This window comes from Pan paniscus, chromosome 1, assembly GCF_029289425.2.
Source record: "Pan paniscus chromosome 1, NHGRI_mPanPan1-v2.0_pri, whole genome shotgun sequence".
In the NCBI taxonomy this organism is placed as follows: Eukaryota; Metazoa; Chordata; class Mammalia; order Primates; family Hominidae; genus Pan; species Pan paniscus.
The window spans coordinates 38,127,410-38,151,031 of NC_073249.2; the positions used below are offsets into that span (position 1 = coordinate 38,127,410).

General features: G+C 39.6%; 1 protein-coding gene across 7 annotated transcripts in view; it reads right to left on the reverse strand.

Moving 5' to 3' along the window:
* RCOR3 (REST corepressor 3) overlaps positions 1-21,526 on the reverse strand; it is a 57,232-nt gene extending 35,706 nt beyond the window's left edge. For 2 of the 7 annotated variants that reach the window (XM_034946189.4, XM_034946173.3), the window contains exons 1-7: positions 21,125-21,526; positions 20,683-20,739; positions 9,539-9,616; positions 6,910-6,962; positions 4,754-4,915; positions 2,940-3,064; positions 1,868-1,946 (exon numbers count right to left, since the gene is read on the reverse strand). In XM_034946189.4, coding sequence (XP_034802080.1) covers positions 1,868-1,946; positions 2,940-3,064; positions 4,754-4,915; positions 6,910-6,962; positions 9,539-9,616; positions 20,683-20,739; positions 21,125-21,290 — 720 coding nt within the window. In that variant the 5' untranslated portion in view covers positions 21,291-21,526. Of the gene's footprint in view, positions 1-1,867; positions 1,947-2,939; positions 3,065-4,753; positions 4,916-6,909; positions 6,963-8,972; positions 9,320-9,538; positions 9,617-12,980; positions 13,077-20,682; positions 20,741-21,121 lie in introns of those variants that run through there. The other 5 variants (XM_034946176.4, XM_034946165.3, XM_055108442.2 and 2 more) reach the window with 4 other exon arrangements.
* Positions 21,527-23,622: the final 2,096 nt, after the last annotated feature.

A 23,622-nucleotide genomic window follows, 5' to 3' on the forward strand; every position in this document is an offset into this window, starting at 1 on the left:
TTTGATACAGAAAGCACAAGCAGAATACAACTGATCACTGGATGTGGCATTTAGGAAATTACTGGTAACCTGTCAGCAGTTTCAGTGAAGTGGTGGGACAGAAGCTGCCTGACTAAAGCAAACTCAAAAGTGACGTAGTGCTAAGAAGGATGATTTGTTTTCTAGAGTGCTTAAGACATATGCTTTTTTTTTTTTTTTTGAGATGGAGTTTCGCTCTTGTTACCCAGGCTGGAGTGCAATGTTGCAATCTCAGCTCACTGCAACCTCCGCCTCCTGGGTTCAAGCAATTCTCCTGCCTCGACCTCCCGAGTAGCTGGGATTACAGGCATGTGCCACCACGCCCCGGCTAATTTTGTATTTTTAGTAGAGACGGGGTTTTTCCATGTTGGTCAGGCTGGTCTTGAACTCCTGACCTCAGGTGATCTGCCTGCCTCGGCCTCCCGAAGTGCCAGGATTACAGGCGTGAGCCACTGAGCCCGGCCAGAGAAACGCTTTTAAATGGAAGACTTGAACATACTTTTTGGCTGCACTGAAAGGTTGAAAATATGCGAAAGACAAAGGATAACTGGTGGAGAAAGAGTAGATACGAAGGGATGGATAGGATCACACAAGCAGTGAAATTGTATAGGAAAAGAAAGAAGATCCTTCTTAATGTGAGAGAGGGATATTAAGGCCCAAGACTGTTCATTCAACAATGATTTATTGAATCAACATTTATTGAATATTTGCCATATACCAGGTACTGTGCAAAGTGTTAGGGGATACAAATGAATAACTCAGTCCCTGACTTCAAAGAGTTAGCAGCTTAGTGGGCAAAATACAGTAACTGTAATATATTCTAAGTACTAATATACCACAGTGGAAAGGCCAGTATGATAGCACAGAGGTTAGAGGAAGGGCTGGAATTTAAGGGAGCTTCTGTCTGACACTTTCTCTGTGACATGGATCAAGTTATCTGCCAAGTGTTTTTAGGGGTGGAGGGGTATTAGGCAATGTGTAGGAAGGGAAGAATGTTCAAAACAGCTGCCCAGATAAAACAACAGCAACTTGTATCCAAGATTTCTATGTCCTGGGTACTATAAAAAGTGCTTTTATACATATTACCTCTTTGATTCTCAAAACAATCCTATTATTTTCATTTTACTAAGAAAAAAACCTGGAACTTAGAGATTAAAAACTGAGGCACTTAAGGACTACAGTGAGACTGGAAACTGTTTTTCATAGTAGCAACAATTTACATAATTGTATCATTTTCTCCTGCTGTGTCTCTTAGACCGTGAATAGCAACGAATCCAGCATCATGAGGTTACAGGGTTAGGGATGGTATAGCAGAAGGATAAGGGAAGTGGGGAGTTAAAGGAATGGGGAAATGGGAAGGAAGGAGATTTGAATAGTTGATCATTGGGACCACGGCTCTGAGAAACAAAGGTAAGGCAGACTTGGGGGAGAAAATGAAGGAATTAAGGAATTTGAGAATATTTAGCAGTAGAAAGAAAATCAGTAAAACACAAAATTACAGTAGAAGAGAATTTTTAAAATAACATTGATGAAAGAGCTTAAGGTGATGAATGGCCCATGGCATTGGGTTTCTTCAGAAGAATGAGAGTCACTAAATTGAATGAGGTCACATAACTAGTAAATGCTAAGTTTAAACAAACTCAGATCTTTTTCCAGTTTCAATGGTATTTTCAACTTTCAACAACTTGGTTAACTGGGGTTCTAGGTATGACTGTATTGCTAATTAACACTGAAATTTACTATCTCATAAAGCATTACATTAAAAAGTTTTTCTTAATATGAAGTACTGTTCATTCTTTTTCAGCAGATTTGCAGAACAATCACAAGTACTTCTAATGATCATCATTACCTCTTTTTTGGCTTCTTTTTTGGGATCATAATCACTATCATTCCCATCCATTGGATGTGTTTCTTCTACATCATCATCACTGAGAAGAAACAAAAATTAGTACACTTAATTCCCTTTTTTTTTTTTTAGACAGCGTTTCACTCTTATTGCCCAGGCTGGAGTGCAATGGCATGATCTTGGCTCACTGCAACCTCTGCCTCCTGGGTTCAAGCGATTCTCTCACCTCAGTCTCCCAAGTAGCTGGGATTACAGGTGCCCAGCACCACGCCTGGCTAATTTTTATATTTTTAGTAGAGACAGGGTTTCACCATGTTGGCCAGGCTGGTCTTAAACCTGACTTCAAGTGATCTGCCCGCCTCAGCCTCCCAAAGTGCTGGGATTACAGGCGTGAGCCACTGTGCCCAACCAATTCCCTTCTTTTTATTGTATTCTAGTGCTCTTATCAAACTGTAATATATATATCTAAATAATTTTACTAAATATTATTTAACAGAATAAGAGTTGTACTTGGGAAGATGAGCTTTTAATTCAGATTTCTGTAGTGTTCAGAAACATTTATCTCATTGGGTATACAGAATTCTTTTAGCAAACACTTCTAGCTCAAAAACAGAGACCCAGTGGGAAAGGGATTTAAAAAGAAATATCATGTGGGAAATGGGAACACATACAAATTGACATAATACTTAAATTTCATTGGAGAATAAAGACAGACAAAAATGAAACAAAATGATTTTATACTATCAAAAGATTTAGCCTCAATAATAAGGGTTTCAGTTACTCAGGTAATTATAAAAAGACCTTTTTCATAGAACATATTCTTTAATATATTCTAAGTATGTGTATTAAATATATCAATACTAAAAGGAAGCATTTGTGATTAAAATTAAAAGAGGTGAAAGAGCTCTTAATATTAAAACTTCTAACCACTTGGCTCTTCTTGTCAGAGTAGAAACATAAATGTAAGAATAAGGAATATTTACAATGTGTTGTGATAACTTTTCTGCCTTAGGAAATGTAAGCAATACAATGCAGTGTCCCTAACAATGTAACTATATGAAGGTAACCAACCTACCTGTCACCCTGATTATGTCTATTAGCTAGTTTACGAGCCTGGCGATCCATCAAACTTGTCCTAGAGCGAGTTTTTTTCCAAGAATAGTAATATTTTACAAGGCTTGCAATTGTCTTATCTGGAAGCTTAAAAAAAATCATGTTAATATCAGCAAGTTTAATTCATAAACAAAATGAATAATTTTGATGATATTCTTTACTATTTAGTAAAGGCATAATAAAAAAATATTTCATGGGTACCTTTATGAATTATAGAGCTAAAAAGTACTACTACAGTCAGTATCCCATATCAATTTCACTGACATTTCTGAATGAATATTCCTATTTGTTCTGGGAGAGGAGGGGAAGAGGTCACAAACTAATTTGGTGAGAATGTCCCCAGAAGTTCCCAGCGCAGCCATGTTAGTATTCAATATATGTAATTCACATAAAATAAAATTCTCTATTTTAAGTGTACATATTAGTGGTTTTGGTGAATTCACTAACTTGTACAATCACCACCTCTATCTAATTCCAGAACATTTTCATAATCTCAAAAAGAAATCCAGTACCCATTAGCAATCATTCCCTATTCTCCCCCTCCACCAGTCCCTGGCAACCACTAATCTACTTTCTGTCTCTATGGATTTGCCTATTCTGGACATTTTACATAAAGGGAATCATACAATATGTGACCTTTTGTGTCTTGCTTCTTTCAATTAGCAAGATGTTTTAAAGAAAAGCTATTCAATTCTTAACAAATTTTTCTGAATAACTTTGTTTTAAATCCAGGTCTTAAAATGGTAAATAATGCAAACAGGCTTTGGCCATCAAATGAAGTCTCTGAGTATTAAAATGACTAATGATCATGCACTGATCTGTCAGAGTGACAAACAAGGATGCAACTTCCCCACCAAAAATGTTCTCTTCCATTATGGAAGACACCTAGATATATTTGCAAATATTATCTAATTTTCATCTACTCAGGTTAAAATCGTTTAATGCAGGAACTTCTCAGATTTACATTATTTTGACACAATACTAAAAATGTAGGAACTAGAAATACAGAGCAGTTTCTCTCCATTAAAAAAAAAAGAAAGAAAAAAAGCAGCACCATCTGGACAATATTGAAATAATATTTTTTTTGTTTTTTTTTTTGTTTGTTTTTTTTTGAGACAGAGTCTCGCGCTGTTGCCCAGGCTGGAATGCAGTAGTGCAATCTCGTTCACTGCAACCTCTGCCTCCTGGGTTCAAGCTATTCTTCTGCCTCAGCCTCCCAAGTAGCTGGGGCTACAGGCGCATGCCACCACACCCGGCTAATTTTTTGTATTTTTAGTAGAGACGGGGTTTCACTGTGTTAGCCAGGATGGTCTCGATCTCCTGACCTCGTGATCTGCCCACCTCGGCCTCCCAAAGTGCTGGATTACAGGCGTGAGCCACCGCGCCCAGCCTAATATGGGATTTTTTAAAAGGGGCTTCCATATCCAAAAATATATAAATTGGAAAAAATCCTCGTGTCAAAGAGTGAAACATTTAAAAATAAAGTTGAAATTATTTTTTTTCCTGGAACAATAAACATACGAAATAACTCTTATTACATGTATATTATTACGTTATTTAAGTCAAAATAAAAGCTAATTTACTATAATGCAATAGCACATAACTGTCATGTAAGAGTGGTTGCAGAAAATAGGATTGTATATAAATATACCTACTTACAATTAGTTTTTAAAATTAAATTGAAGAATGTTTTTGTATTTAATAATTAGGAAGTGTTTAATAGTAGCTTAAGATATCATTCACATATGAACCACAGTAAGATTAAAATTACCATACCATTTGCTGAATCCTGTGAAAGCTCTTTCCATGAAAACTAAAGGCTTGTTCAAATAGGACTTTATCTTCCACTGTCCACTCATCCGGAAAGGGAGTGAAATTAGGGAGATCAGCAAGGGACTTCTCAATGTTATGTTTATGCCAGAACAACATGCCAAGTGCCTTTGAAGAGAAATCATTCCCCTTTGGTTTTAATGGACTTATGTTCCATCACACTTAAGAAAGTTAAACACAAATTAGATTAAAATCTTAAGCCTATGACTTCGACTGAAGATAGACTCACAGTTTGGGACTTTAAATCAGGGGCGCCCAGGTAGCAGACCTCATTTATTTATTTCTTTTAAATCAGGGCCTCAGAACAGTGAATGTTCTTACATACCATATTTGCTGCAGAATCTAGGAAAAACAGTGAGCTGAGGAGAGTGACTACAAAGCAGATTTGTAGGTTCACACCAAGAGTTTAACCCACATTTTAAAATTTGTCAATATGTAGGAAAAAATTTGCTAAAAGGAAAATTTCCAATAAATCCATACTTGAATGAAATGATCAGATGCCACAAAGCCAGAAATGCTCAGTTGGGGTTTAGTAGAGAGACATTTAAGTTTTAATCTTTTACAAGTGTATCACAGGCTAACCATGTCCAAGAAGTAAAAGTACCTCCACTGCAACTTTAACAATTTTTTAAACCACATTTACTTATTATCAGAACATATAAATAGAATTATTAGGAGGCATATAAATAACTTCAATGACTTGATTACCAAATCATAACAAAGACTGAAATGGACAATTTCCAAAAATTCCGTAACTTCCCCTTCTATTTTTAGTAGGCCTTTCTCTTTATTATAAGGTATTAAGCATCATTTAGGGCACAGACTTTTATTTTCCAAGAGATATAGGAACTTTATAAATAGTGAGTTTGTTAATTTCTGTACTCTGATAACAGTCCTTTAAAATACACAGGAAAACAAACATATTAAGGTATAGTCCTATTTTAAAGGATTAACTTTCTCAAACATTAAACAGAAAGACAAGGCTTAAAAACAAAATAGGCAATCAAAGGCTTCAAAATCCACAAAAAAGTTAACTACCTTTAGATAGATATAAAATAAACATCTCAATTTCACAAAAACATTCCTTTACCATGTAACTGGACTATAAAGTTAGCTCTTGATAACCCAGGTTACAGATAATTTACCTTTCTTACTTATCTTAAAACAAATCTACCTATTTTACTATTAATTCTGATAAAGGTTGAAATAATACTTAGTTGAAATGAGATTTAAGATCTCTTTCATTTCATTATTCCGTAATTTCCATTCCCTCATTACTAAGGGTAATGTACCATATATTTGTCTCTCTATATATAGTATATTATATATAATAGAGTATATTACATAATAAACATCATATAAATACATTATAGTCTATTTAATATAACTTATCTCCATAACTATGTATGTTATAGTTACTAAATTCAATGACATTACTATATTTTGTATGCAGAGAAAGACCAATCTGTGGGTAGCCAATAGATCTAATTATAGTGTAAAATATTGAGATAATTTCTTGATTTTGTTACAATTTTTATTTGAAGAGACTTAACTCTACATACAGACATATATTATATATAGATATATCCTTTTGAAGTTACCTAACAAAAAAAGCCTTTCGTGATTTCATTCAAAATTTAAAAGTCTTAAATATTCCTTTAAATGTAAAGTTTAACTTTTAGATCCTGTAGAACAAAAAGTCAAAAGAGAATTACCTGTATCATTAAAATTTTTAATAAAGAAAAGATTTGTTTTAAAGTTCTATCTATGTACACTTACTCCAAATTACACCAAAACCTTAACTTTTCATTTTGGTAAGCATTTGCCAGAGGAATACTGAAGGCTTCCAGAAACTTTCAGAACTCAAAGTAGAATAAGAAACAGATATATTGAAAGAAAAACATTTAAGCCCTTGAGATGAATAATGTTTATAAAAGCAAACTCCTTAATATTGAAAGGTCACTCTTTGCTAGGACTTTTGTGGTATCTATAAAATAGCTGGTCAAGCTTATGCACGTTGTTAGGACAGAAACTATCATGAGATAATCTAGATTTGGTAAATATTGGGACAAGCCTTACTACTGAAGTGTTTCTCTACATACCTGTTCCACATTGTAGCCATGCTTTTCCTTTGCAATTGCAATGTATTCATCCACTGCAATGAAATAATGTTATATAATTAATTATTCTCATTTACTTCATTTACCTAGGTCTACTTTTGTTCTTAACATAGCAAATTAAAACAATTTATATTCCAGGGTAAAAAAAAAGCCAAAGGCACCTCCCATGAAATGTTACAAAAAGAGACTTATCATAGCAAGATCAGATGCTCACCTGGTTTAAAATTTTATTTAGTATAACTTATCTCTACGACTACACATTATAGTTACTAAATTCAATGACACTACTATATTTTTGTATGCAGAAAAAGACCAATCTATGGGTAGCCAATAGATCTAATTGTTGTATAAAATATTAAGATAATTCCTTTTTTAATAGTCTTTATTTGGAGACTTAGCTGTTTAAGACACTTTTACATATTTCGAGTTGATCCAAAGCCTTTACCATTCCATTTTTGATTGATGTATAAAGGATAGTTTATAGTTTTGCCAGCTATACATAATAATGACACATTTATGTATGCTTCAGTACTCTAAATTTTCTTCAGCTCTTCCTGCTTGTTACACAAAGCATGTTTGAGTATTCCACTTTCATTTATCTTCCATACGTAATTAAGCCAACAGAATTATTTAGATAAGCAGTTTCAATGATGATAAACTGGCTATTATTTCAAGGCCTCATTGCTGAGAAGTCTGACACATTCACCAGAACTCAGTTTTATGTGAACTCCATATAATCAATCACTCTGCCTTGATTCTAATTAATTTATATATGTGTATGTATGTATAAATTAACTTTTTGGAAATATTTTTGAGAAGCAGTGGTTAAGAATCCTGATTCTGGAACAGCTAGTCTACCTGGGTTTGATTATCGGCTTATTGCTATTTTTTTGACTTTGGCCAAGTAACTTTTGACCTTTCTGTACCTTAGTTTCCTCACTCTAAATAGTTGTTAAAAACAGTACCTTCCTCCTATGATTAAATGAGTTAATAAATGGAAAATGCCCAGAACAGCACCTGGTCCATTTTAAGAATTTTTTAAGTATTTGCTGTGATTATTAGTCAGTATAGTCTTCATATATGAATACACTCTTATAATAATGCTATTAGAATAAAATTGTTAAATGTATGCTATCAAATCTCCCCCCAAAGGGTAAGCTTTTTGTGTAGAAAACCCAAATATTATATTTTGTTTACAGCCCAAAGCACTTAAATACATGACAGGTCTAAATATATGCTGAACAATACCAATTGACCTGTGGTTTCCAAACCTGGCTATGCATTACAATCAGTGTGGGAGCTTTTAAAAAGTAAGACATCCAGGATCCACCCTTGAAGCCTCTAACTTAATTGGTCTGAGAAAGAGACTAGACATAAGTACTTAAAAAAAAAAATTCCCCAAGTGATTCCAATACACACCCAGGGTTGAAAACCATTGCACTACACCTTCATTTAAATATTCCACATGAACACTACACTACCAGGACACTCTGGCTGAATTTTGTTTTCCACTTTGCTAAGAAATGAACCATTGTGTAAAACAGAACTAAGCCAGCAAAATTCAATGATACCCTGATGCTCAGTTTGTGAATGAAAACCTTTGTCTGTAATGAGGATTGAACCTGGGAAACCAATAGTCTCTTTCAGGTTCTCATTAAACAGTCTCAGGCCAGATGAATAATTTCATGTTTTCTGTTAGGAATGCTTCAAGGGCACACAATTTCTAGATTACCAGCTAGACCTTTAGCTGGTGTTTTATAGCTCTTAAATAGAAAGATTTGTCAGGTAAGCAGAAACATACTCAGTTTTCAATTTTTAGCTCTATTGCATCAATAAGCATGATTCAACTTACTATTCATGATAGGATATCATTAATTTTCATGGGACTAAATAAATCAGACACCTTTAAGATGTTAGTAAATATTCTAAAAAGACAAGTTTATCTTACAGCTGCTAGAATTAACTGTTCAGTGTCGTTGTTGTTGTTGTTATTTAATAAACTAAATGATAACTGAATGGAGGGGTGGGTATCTTAGTGTTGTTACCTGCACGTTTCCTATATCTGATGTGCCGCAAAGGATCAGGTCCGCTACATCACATTGAAGTCTAAAGCCACACCATGATTCAAGAAGTGCATGGTCAATGATCCAGAAGGTCTCCGTCCAGAAATGGAGAGCACAAAGATGACCTGATGGCTGCTGAAGTCAGTTCTTTCCCCTTTCCTCTTTAAAATGGTAATGATAGTGGGCTCTTTGAAGTTTGAAGGCATGTCTTTACCGCTCCATATACTGAGGAAAAGCCTGGGCAGATGTCTACATAGTAACTCCCTCCCCTGCTTGAGGATTTAAGCAGCAATGCCATCAGATCCTAGGTTTTTTCATTCTTCATGGGCCTGACACAAATTGGAATGATCAACCCACTATCTTCCAAAAGGAAAAACATTCTAATATAACAACCTCCATTAAAAAAAAAAATTAAAAAATAAAAAATAAAACAAAGACAAAACTGTTTTCTTATGAGAATCTATAAGACCCAAAAACAAATGTAAGTCATATTTTGAATTGGCTGATAAACTCCTGCTGACATTAACATTCAACTTCAGAAAACTTACATTTGGCATCTGGGATACTGTGATATGGAGACCATACAAGCATCCCTCCATTGTCTTTATCTGTGTACTTTGTAGCACCTGGGGGAAAAAGATAATTACTTTGAATATGATGGATTTTATTTACACTGAAAATAAGTAGAAACAAAGTAAGCTGTCCAGGCACGGTGGCTCATGCCTGTAATCCCAGTACTTTGGGAGGCCGAGGCAGGCGGATCACAAGGTCAGGAGATCGAGACCATCCTGGCTAACATGGTGAAACCCCGTCTCTACTAAAAATACAAAAACAAAATTAGCCAGGCTGGTGGCGGGCACCTGTAGTCCCAGCTACCGGGGAGGCTGAGGCAAGAGAATGGCGTGAACCCAGGAGGCAGAGCTTGCAGTGAGCTGAGATGCGCCACTGCACTCCAGCCTGGGTGAAACAGCGAGACTCCATCTCAAAAAAAAAAAAAAAAGTAAGCTTTATTTCTGTTTTAGTACAGTACCTGCAAAGGAGGACAAGTAAAGAAAATATAGGAAAACAGAAGGAAAACAGATTTACATTATAACATATAGTAAATATTTTGCTTATAAAAACTAAGGAAATTTTGCAAATGCCGGTTTATCCCTTTTAAACTAAAAAAGACTTTCTTCAGTACATTACATATCTCTCCTTGACAGAAGGTAATAAATCTGATTTAAACTTCCATACATTACTTAGAGATCATCATTAAAAATTCAAGACTTTTAAACGAGAGAGAATGCCTCAGGTATTTTTTTTTTTTTTTTGCCCCATGTCTAAATGGGCCAAGATTGCTGTAATTTTTAAACACTTTTGTCTGCTTTTTATTTAATTTTATTTCTTGCTAAGGGTCTGCCAGCTATTCACTTTTAAATTAAGTTCATTTATTACATCTTATATTTATAAAAGTTTGTGATCTACATTAGAAGAAAAGTCAAGATAAGAAGATAAAAGGCTGGGTGTGGTGGCTCACGCCTGTAATCCCAGCACTTTGGGAGGCTAAGGCAGGCGGATCACCTGAGGTCACGAGTTCAAGACTAGCCTGGCTTACATAGTGAAATCCCGTCTCTACTAAAAATACAAAAATTAGCCAGGTGTGGTGGCGCACGCCTGTAATCCAGCTACTCGGGAGGCTGATGCAGGAGAACTGCTTGAACCCAGGAGGCGGAGGTTGCCAGTGAGCCGAGGTCACACAGCTGCACTCCAGCCTGGGTAACAGAGCCAGGCTCCATCTCAAAAAAAAAAAAAAGTCAAGATAAAAAAGTTAACGCAACTTCTTCTTAATATAATCTGAAAGTCTACTTCTAACCTGGAAGAATAGTAACATTTTCTAATTTCTTTCTTTCTTTTTAAATATGTGAAGTCTTGCTATGCTGCCTAGGCTGGTCTTGAACTACTGGCCTCGAGCAATCCTACTGCCTCAGCCTCCCAAGTAGTTGGGATCACAGCTGCATGCCACCACACCTAGCCTCTAATTTATTTCTAATATTTTATAGCCTAGAAAGTCAGAAAAATCAAGCCCTATTAAAACTTCATATAAATTAAGAATCAATAGCATGAATGAAGGCCTGAGACAGCTATGCCAGAGCCAAGTTACATGCCTGTAGATTCTATTATTTTAAGCATTCAGTGATATTTTTCTGGTCTACCTAATTCTTAGTTGCATTTAATTCATTAAAACTACCAACAAATGAAGCATTGGTGCCACTTTTTTTTTTTGAGATGAAGTTTCACTCTTGTTGCCCAGGCTGGAGTGCAATGGCGTGACCTCAGCTCACTGCAACCTCTGCCTCTCAGGTTCAAGCGATTCTCCTGCCTCAGCCTCCTAAGTAGCTGGGATTACAGGCATGCACAACCACACCCAGCTAATTTTTGTTATTTTTAGTAGAGACAGGGTTTCATCATGTTGGCCAGGCTGGTCTTGAACTCCTGACCTCGTGATCCGCCTGCCTCAGCCTCCCAAAGTGCTGGGATTACAGGAACACACCACCATGCTTGGCTAACTTTGTATTTTTAGTAGAGACAAGGTTTCTCCATGTTGGTCAGGCTAGTCTCGAACTCCCAACCTCAGATGATCCACCCGCCTCAGCCTCCCAAAGTGCTGGGATGACAGGTGTTAGCCACTGCACCCGGCTCATAAATGACTTTTATGTGGTACTGATAATTACCATTAATAGCCAGAATTCCAAAATTACTGACATATTAAAATAATTCTGAGGTTAAACTGTAATCCTTTATAAAGTTATAAGATACTTGGAATGAAGAACATTCATTTCTAGGGGTCAGAGAACTACTATTATAATCTCTAGCTAGAGAAGTTATCTATCAGGCAATAATATAATATCATTAAATATTTTTATTTTTAGAGAAGCATCATATATCATTACTGATCAACAAATTTTAGTTAAAAAATCAATACATTGCTATAAAATATAAATTTATCTTAAAATTCTATGTATAAGGAAAATTAAGAAGAAAAGAGAACTGAAAGAAGAAACACTACCAAAGTATTCGAAAGCCTTCTGTATTTTGTCGTATCTTTAATAAAAAAGGACACAAAAGCATGAGCTGAGAATTTAGGAAAATGCCAAATTAAGGTTCATTATGTAAAATTTATATTCAATGAAAATAAACTGGCCAGGCCCTGTGGCTCAAGTCTGTAATCCCAGCACTTTGAGAGGCCAAGGTGGGCGGATCACCTGAGGTCGGGAGTTCGAGACCAGCCTGACCAACATGGAGAAACCTCATCTCTATTAAAAATACAACAATTAGCCGGGTGTGGTGGCGCATGCCTGTAATCCCAGCTACTCAAGAGGCTGAGGCAGGATAATCACTTGAACCTGGGAGGCGGAGGTTGCGGTGAGCCGAGATCACACCATTGCACTCCAGCCTGGGCAACAAGAGCGAAACTCCATCTCAAAAAAAAAAAAAAAAAAAAAAAAAAAAGAAAGAAAAGAAACTTTGATGTATCTTTTTAAAACTTCAATATTAAGATACATATTTAAGTTTTAACCCTGTAAAATAAAAATATAAACACAAAATAGCCAACCCACTCAATGGTAATAAAAAAAAATCCTATTTAAGTTGGTCAGAAGCCTTTACTTGATTCATAAAATCTAATGTTATATAAAGTGAATATCCTAAACTTCAATCCTTTAACATGGAACTGATTATTCTGCACAATGGTCATGACAATAAGATCATTTAAATCCTACTTAATAGAACACGAAATGCAACAAAGAAAGTTTTCCATTAAGTCCCAAGTCTTAACGGCATATCATGCTAAATATTTAAACATAATTTCCCTGCATCTCATTCTTGCCTTACAGAAAGTCTGAATTAAAATATCTTCATTAAATGTCCCTTCTCAAAGAGATATTAAACTTTTTTAAAATTTTTCCCCATAAAAAGTAACAGCTACAGGCTGGGTGCAGTGGCTCTTACCTATAATCCCAGCACTTTGGGAGGCCAACGAGGGCGGATGGCTTGAGCCCCGGAGTTTGAGACCAGCCTGGGAAACATAGCAAGACCTTGTCTCTACTAAAAACACAAAAAATTAGCTGGATGTGATCGTGTGCACCTGTAGTCCCAACTACTCAAGAGGCTGAGGTGGGAGGATCGCTTGAGCCCAGGAGTTCAAGGCTGCAGTGAGCCATGACCACACTACTGCACTCCAGCCTGGGCAACAGAGCAAGACCCTGTCTCAATAAATAAATAAATAAGCTTCAAAAAAATTATTAGCATTGTAATTAAGGGCCCCATCTGACAGAAACTGGTATCCAAGTTGTGGGAACTAACAGCTCTTCCAATATCGGTGAGCAGGTAGATAGAGGAGCAGCATACATAGAGCAATCCTGTCTGATAGCAGAGAATGCCTAATTAAGCATTTCACAATTTTCCTTCCCTAACTCTGAACTGGACTCTACTATTTTCAATTATATATGTGTCAACTAGGCCCAAGAGATGACTGATACAGGAAGGGATATTTCAGTGCAATGGTTAAGAATATGAACTACAGAGCCCAACTCCCAGAGTCTGAATACCAGCTCTACTTGGTAGCTGTGTCACCTTGGATAAATCTATTTAATCTGTCTGTGCCTCAGTTTTCCTTCTCTCTAAAAATATGGATGATGAAAGTACCTACCTGACAGAGTTGCTCAAAAATTAAATGAATTAATATAAGTACGTGGCATATGGTAAGCATTACCTAAGACTTAATTATTACTAGTATATGCTTATTGAAGACAGTTCTTTCTTAAGTTCCTTCCTTCTTTATCCTAAAAAGGCTTCTTCTCACCTTATCAACTACAAAATAAATGAATAAATCCTGAAGGGGCTGTATCTCAAAAATGGCTGATGTCCTCTCTCACCAACCCCTTGAAAATGAAATTGAATAGCTGTAAATGACCCATTATGTTTTTCTCACAATTCAGACGTGATTCCTTTCCTATAAAACAGGAGAAAGTAACATGTGCTATTAAAAATAACTTATCTACCTCTTGGGACACTTTGTGTCCAATAAGTTTTACCTTTTTCATTGTAAAAGTCAGAATGAACTAAAACATTGAACAGACATTAACCCCATGTTTGTCTTTAACAGTAACAATATTTAAGATTATACCTCAAAACTATCTGATATTTAGAAACAGTACTGAGACTCAAACCTGACTCACCAACAAAACAACCATGCCTTAGAAGTACCTTATCTTCTGAATAGATTAAAAAACAAACCAAAACCTAGATAGCAAGCTACCATAATTTTAAAAGACTATAGTAGTGTTATCAGTTCTGAAAATGAAATTGTTGAACAATCAGTTGTCTTCAGTTTTAAATAAAAACATTTAAAGGTTAATCCCTTTGAAATTATTAGATCTTTTAACTGGAGTCTTGCATTTATAAGACTACTGGAGAAAACCAACAACTAGGAAAGGAAAATGTAATTCGATAAACTAGGATTTCTACATCAATAAAAATAAAAATCTAGACATTAAAAATAAGGACTTTGACGAAGATCATGGAACAAATATACTATATAAAGAACTTAAATATTAAGAATATTAAGCTGTACTAAACATATTTTAACATTTTACTATTTATATATACTAGGTTCTACATTATATACTTAATATGTACTAACTTCAAACTTGGGTAAACAAAGACTTTCCCAGGGTACAAGAGCATGAGAAAATTTTAAGAGAATCAATTTTCACAACTTTAACTTCCCTATTTTCTCTTTCCCAAGACAATCTGCCTGAAAACTCACCTGTGGTCAAATGATAAGAGGTTAGATTCATTCTACTTCCATCATCTCTCTTCACAAATACCCTTCTCTCACTTAAAAAAAATAAAAGGGCACCATCTCTCATGTATTCCAAATCTTACAAGAGTACATGGCCCAAAATTTTAAACCCTCCAGGGTTTCAAACAGGGTGTCAGGAAAACCCTCCTTTACTCAAGGCACCATAACTACTAGAGTTTTAATCAATTATGCACTAATTGTAATAACTCAAGCCAGAAGAGATTTAACACTCAGAACCTTACTCACAGGTGATCAATAAAGCACTTTTATTTTATTTTATTTATTTATTTGAGACAGAGTCTCGCTCTGTTGCCAGGCTGGAGTGCAATGGTGCAATCTCGGCTCACTCCAACCTCCGCCTCCCAGGTTCAAGCAATTCTCCTGCCTCAGCCTCCCAAGTAGCTGGGATTACAGGTGCCCACTACCACGCCCAGCTGATTTTTTGTATTTTTAGTAGAGATGGGGTTTTGCCATGTTGGCCAGGCTGGTCTTGAACTCCTGACCTCAAGGGATCCACCTGCCTTGGCTTCCCAAAGTGCCAGGATTACAGGCGTGAGCCACCACGCCGGGCCCAATAAAGCACTTTAAAGCACAAAAAAAATTATATACGATAAAATTCTGTGGAGAAAATGCATGGAAATGACTTCAAAGACAAAAAGGAACAATGTAAACTTTGAGAATGTTAGAAGCTTGTCTACATATTTTACAAAATAGTACTATCACATCACTGTAGTATTTATATTTAATTGGATACATTTAAAATACAGATAAAGACTTTATTATCAAACTGTTAATATTTTCAATACACTACAGATTATATTTTTCAACTATTTAAACTCAGTGACAAATAACAGATGTCGACTAAAAATACGTGAATCTTTTTTCAAAATTATTTCATGGATATGTAAGTAAAATATTTTGAAAACCACTACTTTACACACATTAATTTTCACTTAATCTTGTGATATACTTAACATCATCAACCTTTTACAAACGAGAAAACTAAGGCCTAGAGAAGTCAGGTAGTTCATCCAAGGTTATTATGCCATATTAGATTAAAGGCATATGATAAAAAATTAGGCTCTACACACAAAAATTGTTCCTTATGATGTAAGTACAGTTAGTAGGCACTAAATAAAAGTTGGGAAGATCTAGTGAACAACGGAAAGAAAATAATCAGAAATCTAGTTAGTAAAGACATTATTATCAATGGTTCCATAATTAAGGTAAACTGTTCCTAATCTCTTAACTTCAGTAATTCCAATATAAATCTCAATTCTTCTCATATTTCCTAAAATAATCACTTTAATAATTCTTTCTTTTTTTGAGACCAAGTCTTATTCTGTCACCCAGGGTATAGTACAGTGGCGCCATCATAGCTTACTGCAGCCTCAACTTCCTGGACTCAAGTGATCTCCCACCTCAGTCTTCTAAGTAGCTGGAAGTACAGATGTGGTATGCCACAACACTTGGCTAATTTTTGAATTTTTTGTGGAGACAGGGTCCCACTATGTTGCCCAGGCTGGTCTCAAACTCCTGGGCTCAAGCGATCCTCTCACCTCAGCCTCCCAAAGAGCTGGGATTATACCCATGAGCTATGACCCCTGGCCAATTCATTCTTTACCTGCTTAACTCTTATCATCATCAGTATCACCTTTTCCAATAAAATTAGTCTCTGTAGAAAATCCTCTCAATTTTTCTACATTCTACATAGCAGATTTTACAGTCTCAGCACCCACGGAATTTTTCTTCCAAATGACTTCTAGAGCTATGGGTCAACAATCTCCATAAAGATGGATTGAGTGGCTTAGGAGACAAAGATAATGAGAAAGAGAAGAGAGAGGAGCTAACCATTTCTCAATTTCCATAATTAATAAATATCTTTTTGGCAGGGTGTGGTGGCTCAACCGTGTAATCCCAACACTTTGGGAGGCCAAGGCACGCGGATGACCTGAGACCAGGAGTTCAAGACTAGCCCGGCCAACATGGTGAAACCTTTTCTCTACAAAAATACAAAAAACAAAATTAGCCGGGTATGGTGGCATGTGCCTGTAGTCCCAGCTACTTGGGAGGCTGAGGCAGAATTGCTTGAACCCAGGAGGTGGAGGTTGCAGTGAGCCAAGATCGCACCACTGCACTCCAGCCTGGGGGACAGAGCAAGACTCTGCCTAAAAAAAACAAACAAAACAAAACAAAAAAAACTTTTCATCTATTATTTTTCCCAAGGTAATGTGTTTATATTCTCACCTAATTATACTGATGTGAAAAACTTCACACAACAGCACAACACTTATAAATAAGAACAAAATAGATCAGCAGTATAATGTTGAATGACAGAGGCCCAGTATTTCCCTGTAAAAAAATGCCCAATAACTAATAATCTACATTTGATTGATAAGATTAGCTTTTACCAGATAAGAAAAGCCCTCCTAAGTTTAAATGGTAGCTAGTTTTAATTGTGTCCTTAGGTTTGGCATGCTTCTGTAGAAGACTATTAAGCAGAAAATGAGTAAGTGAACTTACAGAAAGTGATGTTTATCCTTATTCTAATAATAAAATTCAATTACAGTCTGAGTAAATAAATTGAAAATATGACTTCAATGACTTTAAAAATAGTAACATTTCAGTGATTTTTTTCCTCCTCAAATATTCTATTTAGGTTTCAAAATAGGCAAAATATTATCGTCAATTAAGTTGGTTAACAATAGCTAAGACTTGGAACCAACCCAAATGTCCAACAATGATAGACTGGATTAAGAAAATGTGGCACATATACACCATGGAATACTATGCAGCCATAAAAAATGATGAGTTCATGTCCTTTGTAGGGACGTGGATGAAATTGGAAATCATCATTCTCAGTAAACTATCGCAAGGACAAAAAACCAAACACCGCATGTTCTCACTCATAGATGGGAACTGAACAATGAGAACACACGGACACAGGAAGGGGAACATCACACTCTGGGGACTGTTGTGGGGTGGGGGGAGGGGGGAGGGATAGCATTAGGGATATACCTAATGCTAAATGACGAGTTAATGGGTGCAGCACACCAGCATGGCACATGTATACATATGTAACTAACCTGCACATTGTGCACATATACCCTAAAACTTAAAGTATAATAATAAAAAAAAGTTGTTTAAAAAATAAATAAAGATAAAAATAGCTCCTTCAAAAAAAAAAAAAAAAAAACCAGTGGCCATGCAAAATCACATTAATATTATTCTGTTTAAGTGATTATTGTCAAAATTTTGAAATTTGTTCCAGTGTTTATCCTGAAACAAAAAAGATGCTTTCCAATGATCAGATCAATGCTTTCCAATGTAATGCTATGGCATGTACAAGTTTGTTCCAGCACTAAGTCTGGCTCTTAAACACAAGACCCCTAATCGAACTGTATATAGTTGTCTATGAAATAAATATTGACTCAGAAATCTACCCACTGGGGCAAAAATATAGGTGTGTTTATTAACTTAAAAAATAATTGTAGCTGCTGAGGTATAATTTGGAAATAACTATCACTACCAAAAAAAAAAACACAGACTCCCAATGAAAGCTCCAAATCAGAAAGGTGTGAATATATCCAGAATAATTCTTCATAATTACAAATTTTAATGTTTATAGAATAATTGCCATATGCCCATCATTTAATCCTGGCAAGAATTCCATTAGTTTTTATAGGCTGGGCGCGATGGCTCATACCTGTAATCCCAACACTTTGGGAGGTCGAGGCAGCAAATCAGGAGGTCAGGAGTTCGAGAGCAGCCTGGCCAACACAGTGAAACCCCATCTCTACTAAAAATACAAAAATTAGCCAGGCATGGTGGCGTGTGCCTGTAGTCCCAGCTACTCAGGAGGCTGAGGCAGGACAATCGCTTGAACCCGGGAGGCAGAGGTTGCAGTGAGCCGAGATTACGCCACTGCACTCCAGCCTGGGCGACAGAGTAAGACTTCACCTCAAAAAAAAAAAAAAAAAGTTTTTATAGCTAGGAATACTGAGGCTCAGGGAAAGCCTGTGGCTTGCTCAGACCACAAAAAGAAGAGTTGGGAGTTAGGAATTGAATTCAGTTTTTTTTTTTTTTTTTTTTGAGATGGAGTCTCACTCTGTTGCCCAGGCTGGTGTGCAATGGCGTGATCTCGGCTCACTGCAACCTCCGCCTCCCGGGTTCAAGCAATGATTCTCTTGCCTCAGCCTCCCGAGTAGCTGGGTTTACAGGTGCGTGCCACCATGATTGGCTAATTTTTTGTATTTTTAGTAGAGACGGGGTTTCACCGTGTTAGCCAGGATGGTCTTGATCTCCCGACCTCGTGATCCACCCGCCTCAGCCTCCCAAAGTGCTGGGATTACAGGCGTGAGCCACCGCGCCTGGCCTGAATTCAGTCTCTTAAAGCCAAAATGTGCTCTCTCCAAATGTCAAGTAAACCCAAAGGGAGCAGAGTGGTGTGAAAGTGCCATTCACCTACTCGCAACATCAATAAAGAAAATTAGTTTCATAAAACATTTAAAATTATTTGAAGCCCATCAGTATACACACTGATAGTCTTTGAATAAAATGTATTCCCAGCCAGTCATTTAGAAGGCAACCCAAATCTAGTGAACACTCTTGCATCACTGTTTTCACCTATTAAAAATGAGACTGTCCCGACTCATTACTTTTCATCCTCCTCACTTGGGACAGGAGGAAGAGCTGCAATCTGAAATCCAAATGGTTGGTAAACATCATTTTGCATTGTCTTAATGGGGAGAGGAGGAACAAAAAAACACGCCTCTGTATCCTAATAATTAAACATTGTTTCTCTCCAAGAAAATACAAGTAAGCTCTTTAATATCTAACATAGAAATCCAACGTCTGACACAAACGCAATATTATGGGCACTGGGCAAAAATTGACAAACTGTAAGGAGGAAAAAAAAAGGTGGGTCCCTTTCAAAGTCTGTCCAAAGCCTTAACTGAGAAGGGTCTCAGGCAGGGTGGGGAGAAGGAAACGCGCTCCACTCCGAGAGGCTCCAGCAAGGGCGCCTCCATATGCGGAACTCTCGCCCAATCCCTGCACAGGCTGAAATCTCGTGACCGCCGGGGAGCCTGTTTGGAGAAAAGTAGACAGGGAGCCCGCAAGCTGGGTTGGCAGAGGACGCTGGAACCTGGCTGGTCGGGGAGAAAATGTCTCCTTGGCAGCTGCAGCCACTGTCCTGTGGTCTAACTTCCCAGAGCTGGCTGGCGAGCGAGGTGTGCCTGCCGCTGGCGTCTCCCCACCCCCTTCCCCCACCCCTTTCTCTCCGCGGCTCCTGCACTCCGCAGAGCTGCCGCGACCAAAGCTACACCACCTAGCCAAAAAGAAAGAAAAGAGACAATCCCGGCTGCGCACAGGTCGGCAGGGCTCGCCCTTGGCTTCCCCGGCCGGTGACAGCCGCCCTGGCCTCTGCCACCCGCCCGACAGAGCGCGGCCCTCGGCGCCGGGGCGAGCGAGGTGGCAATTGACATTTGCACGGTTCGTCCATACAGTCCGCACGCCTGCTCCTCCAGCCCGCGGCCTCGGACCCTGGACTCCGCCAAGGGCCGTCTCCCTCTGCTCACCCCGACCCTGCTCCAGGCTCAAGGGTTAGGAAGGCGATGCCACCAGCGGGCAAGTGGCCTCCGAAGGGAACCATGTTAACCTTGCAGTGCACACATCTGCCCACACGCCCAGTGTCACAGCCCGGCCAAGCCTGACAGCCTCCCCGCCACGGATGCCTGCCCAGCCCAACCCCGCATCCCCTCCCGGCCCCATGCCCGGACTCCTAGCCCGTCCACCCCAAACCAAGCCCAGGAAAGGGGATATGAGATTTTGCTTAAGCAAATATACCTGGATCAAATTCAGGGATCCGAGCTTGGTATTCGGCTCCGACTCTCATCCCAACATCTGCAAAGCAATGCCAAAAAATATATATAAAAAATAAAAAAGAAGAAAAGAAAGAAAAAGGAAGAGACACTTAATAAAAAATAAAAATCGCTAGATGGAGGAAAGAAGCGGCGGGTGGATGGGAAGATACTAACTCGGGGCACTCCGGGAGATGGCAGCGGATGGGGGGCGGGGAGCGGGGGGGGGGCAAAGGCGGAGGATTGGTCGAGGGCGGAGGGACGGGGGGTCGCGGGGGTGCTGCTGCACTGCACCGGGAGTTCGAGGCTACCGCAGCGCCCAGGCTCTGAGGGGAGGGAGGGCGGGAGAGCGGCGAGGGGAGGGGGCTGGGGGAGGGGAAGAGGGAGGGGGGCAGGCGGGCTGGCGGGGAGGAGTTCGAGGCTACCACCGTGCTCGTCGTCGCTGCTGCAGCCGCTCTCGGGCTCTGAGTAGTGTAGCCCGCCGTTGGTGGACGAGGCGCCGCTGCCGCCGCCGCCTGCCGGGCTCTTGGCGCTGCCGTTGGCCGATCGGTTCTTCCCCAGTAACTCGGGCCCTTTCTCCATCATGCCGGGCATGGTAGAACAGGGGAGGGGGAAAGGTGAGGGGAAGAGGCAGGCGTCAGGGTGAAGGCGGAGATGGCTTAGAGCGCGGGCGGGAGGGAAAGGAGGAGGAGGAGGAGACGGCGGCGGAGGAGGAGGAGGCTGTTAATATGGAGCCGCCATAACCGCCCCGCTCCGGCAGTAGCGCAGTCGCCTCACAACAACCCGCCCCGGCCCCGCCTCTCTCCCCTCCTCCCTCCGCCGCCGCCCGCCCCGCGCAGTCCCGGGCGCCCCTCGGCCGCACCGCGCTCTACGCCGCCGCCGGTATCACTCCGCTCCGCAGGGAGGTTCCGGCCGCCTGGGGGGAGGGGAAGGGGGGAGGGGAAGGGGGGAGGGGCGGGGAAACCCCGCTCGCAGGCAGCCGGGCCACCCCAACCAAGCGCTAATAAAATCGCCACCGAGGCGTGGCCGCCGCTCGGGCTTTCTTCCTAGGGGGCGCTCCGGAGCGCGGGCGGGAGGTGCACACGAGGGAGCGGGACTCTTTGCCCTCTCTGGGCGGAAGGAACGCGGTCACCCTGAGAAAGGACCGGCGCGACCCGACTGGGCGACCGGGGGGAGCGGCCCCCCCCTCTGCGGACCGGGCTGCAGGCACGGGCCTGAGCGCGGCGTTCCTCAGATGTCTGGACCCGCAGGCCGCTGTTTCCCGGTGTCCGCTGGCAGCCTCGAGCTGGGGGCGCGCTCTGTCTCGCGGTGCAGTCGCGCCGTATAGCAGGGCGGCCTTGGGGCTCTGAGGCCCAACCGGCGAAAGAAGTAGACTCGGCCCTAACCATCTCGACGCTACAATTTTTGTTTCTGGATCTCTGAAGTAGGGCCCAGTTCCCGAGAGAGAGTCTGGGGATGACGGGATGAGTTTCCGGGGCTGAGCGATGCAACTGTTTTTTGCTGAAGCCCCTCTCCCCGATCCTAACCCTACTGTCATATTCTTACCATCTTTCTTTCCTTTTCTTTCTTCTCTGTTTTAATAGCTGGGGAGTGAGTGCTGTGGAGTGAGGGGGAAATAAGATAAACATGAGACCTGGCCCAGTAGACGCGTTTTCAGTTCTTGCTGACCTGCGGTCTCGGCTTGGAGCGCTGGGGGAGAGGGCGGAGTCCCCCGGCAGAGGTGAAGCGAGAGCTGCTTTCTGGCAGCGTTTCCAGCCTGGAAGGAGTTGTGCTCTGTAATGCTTTTCTGAATTGCATTCGGCGAAAGGAGTAGGAAACTGCGTTTATTCCTTCACCAGATTTGAGGGCATCTGCTGCGTGCCAGGCTGCCTGGCATTGGGGGCTGTTTATGATTTTCTTTTCCTCTTTTTCTCATTTCTTCCCCCCCACTGACGAACAAGTAGAAATAAGTGAGGATTTAACTGTGAGCCTCTAGTATGCAGATGTATGCTGAGCGGTATTGGGGTTCAGCAGATACTCTCCAAACACTTGAAAATACTGTCTTGTAATAATTCTATTATGGGTCAATCCAGAGTGGATCAAACCAGAAATGAACGTCTCTGGCCAGAGCAAACCTTACTGAGAGAAATAATATATCTAACTCAGGAATTGAGCCAAGAAAACCCTGGGAAGTAAATATTTCTGAAGTGAAAAGTCTCCTGTGTGTGTACAAAACTATCTGGTTCTAGTAGTAGAGATAGTCTCATCTCTCTATTAAAGCTTAATGTGATTCCATTAAATATTTGAATCATAAAACTGGACCTTTTATTCTGTTCCTTTTCTCAATAAATGCAGTTCTGAATATTATTTTAATTCCCGTATAGTTTTCCTACAAGGAGAGAATGCCCTGGCCAAATGAAATGAATAGCCATTTTCCTTGACAGTCGTTATTTTTCATTACAAATTAATACACTGGTATGTTGGTCTTTATGCAGCAGTTTCTAATGAACATGATTCAGCTTCTTTGGTCCTGTAACACAAAAGCTAGACCCTGTCAAATGCTCCTCACTCTGAGGCCTCTGAGCCAGCCAGCTTTCTAACACCCAATGTTGTGGCACTCCATGCAGTTTCCTGCAGAAGGGAATCTGCATATAGATCAGGAACCAAAACGTTGGAAAGATTTAGGGACCTTTGTAACTTCTGTTTATTAGTAAAACCAGTAAAGTGAGAAGATTCCATTCGAGCACAGCACAAAAGGGCAGACGCAGAGAAGACTGCATTCCACAGTTAGGAAAAGAACCTGGGGGAGAGTATGGCATTTTTTAAACAGGAAAGTATAATAGGTTTCTATTTTGTTCCTGAAGAAAAGGAAAGCACCTGAAGCTGGCCTGGTTCTGAATAATAATGGACCTTAAAATGTTTCCCAATAGCTAACAAGGACTAATAT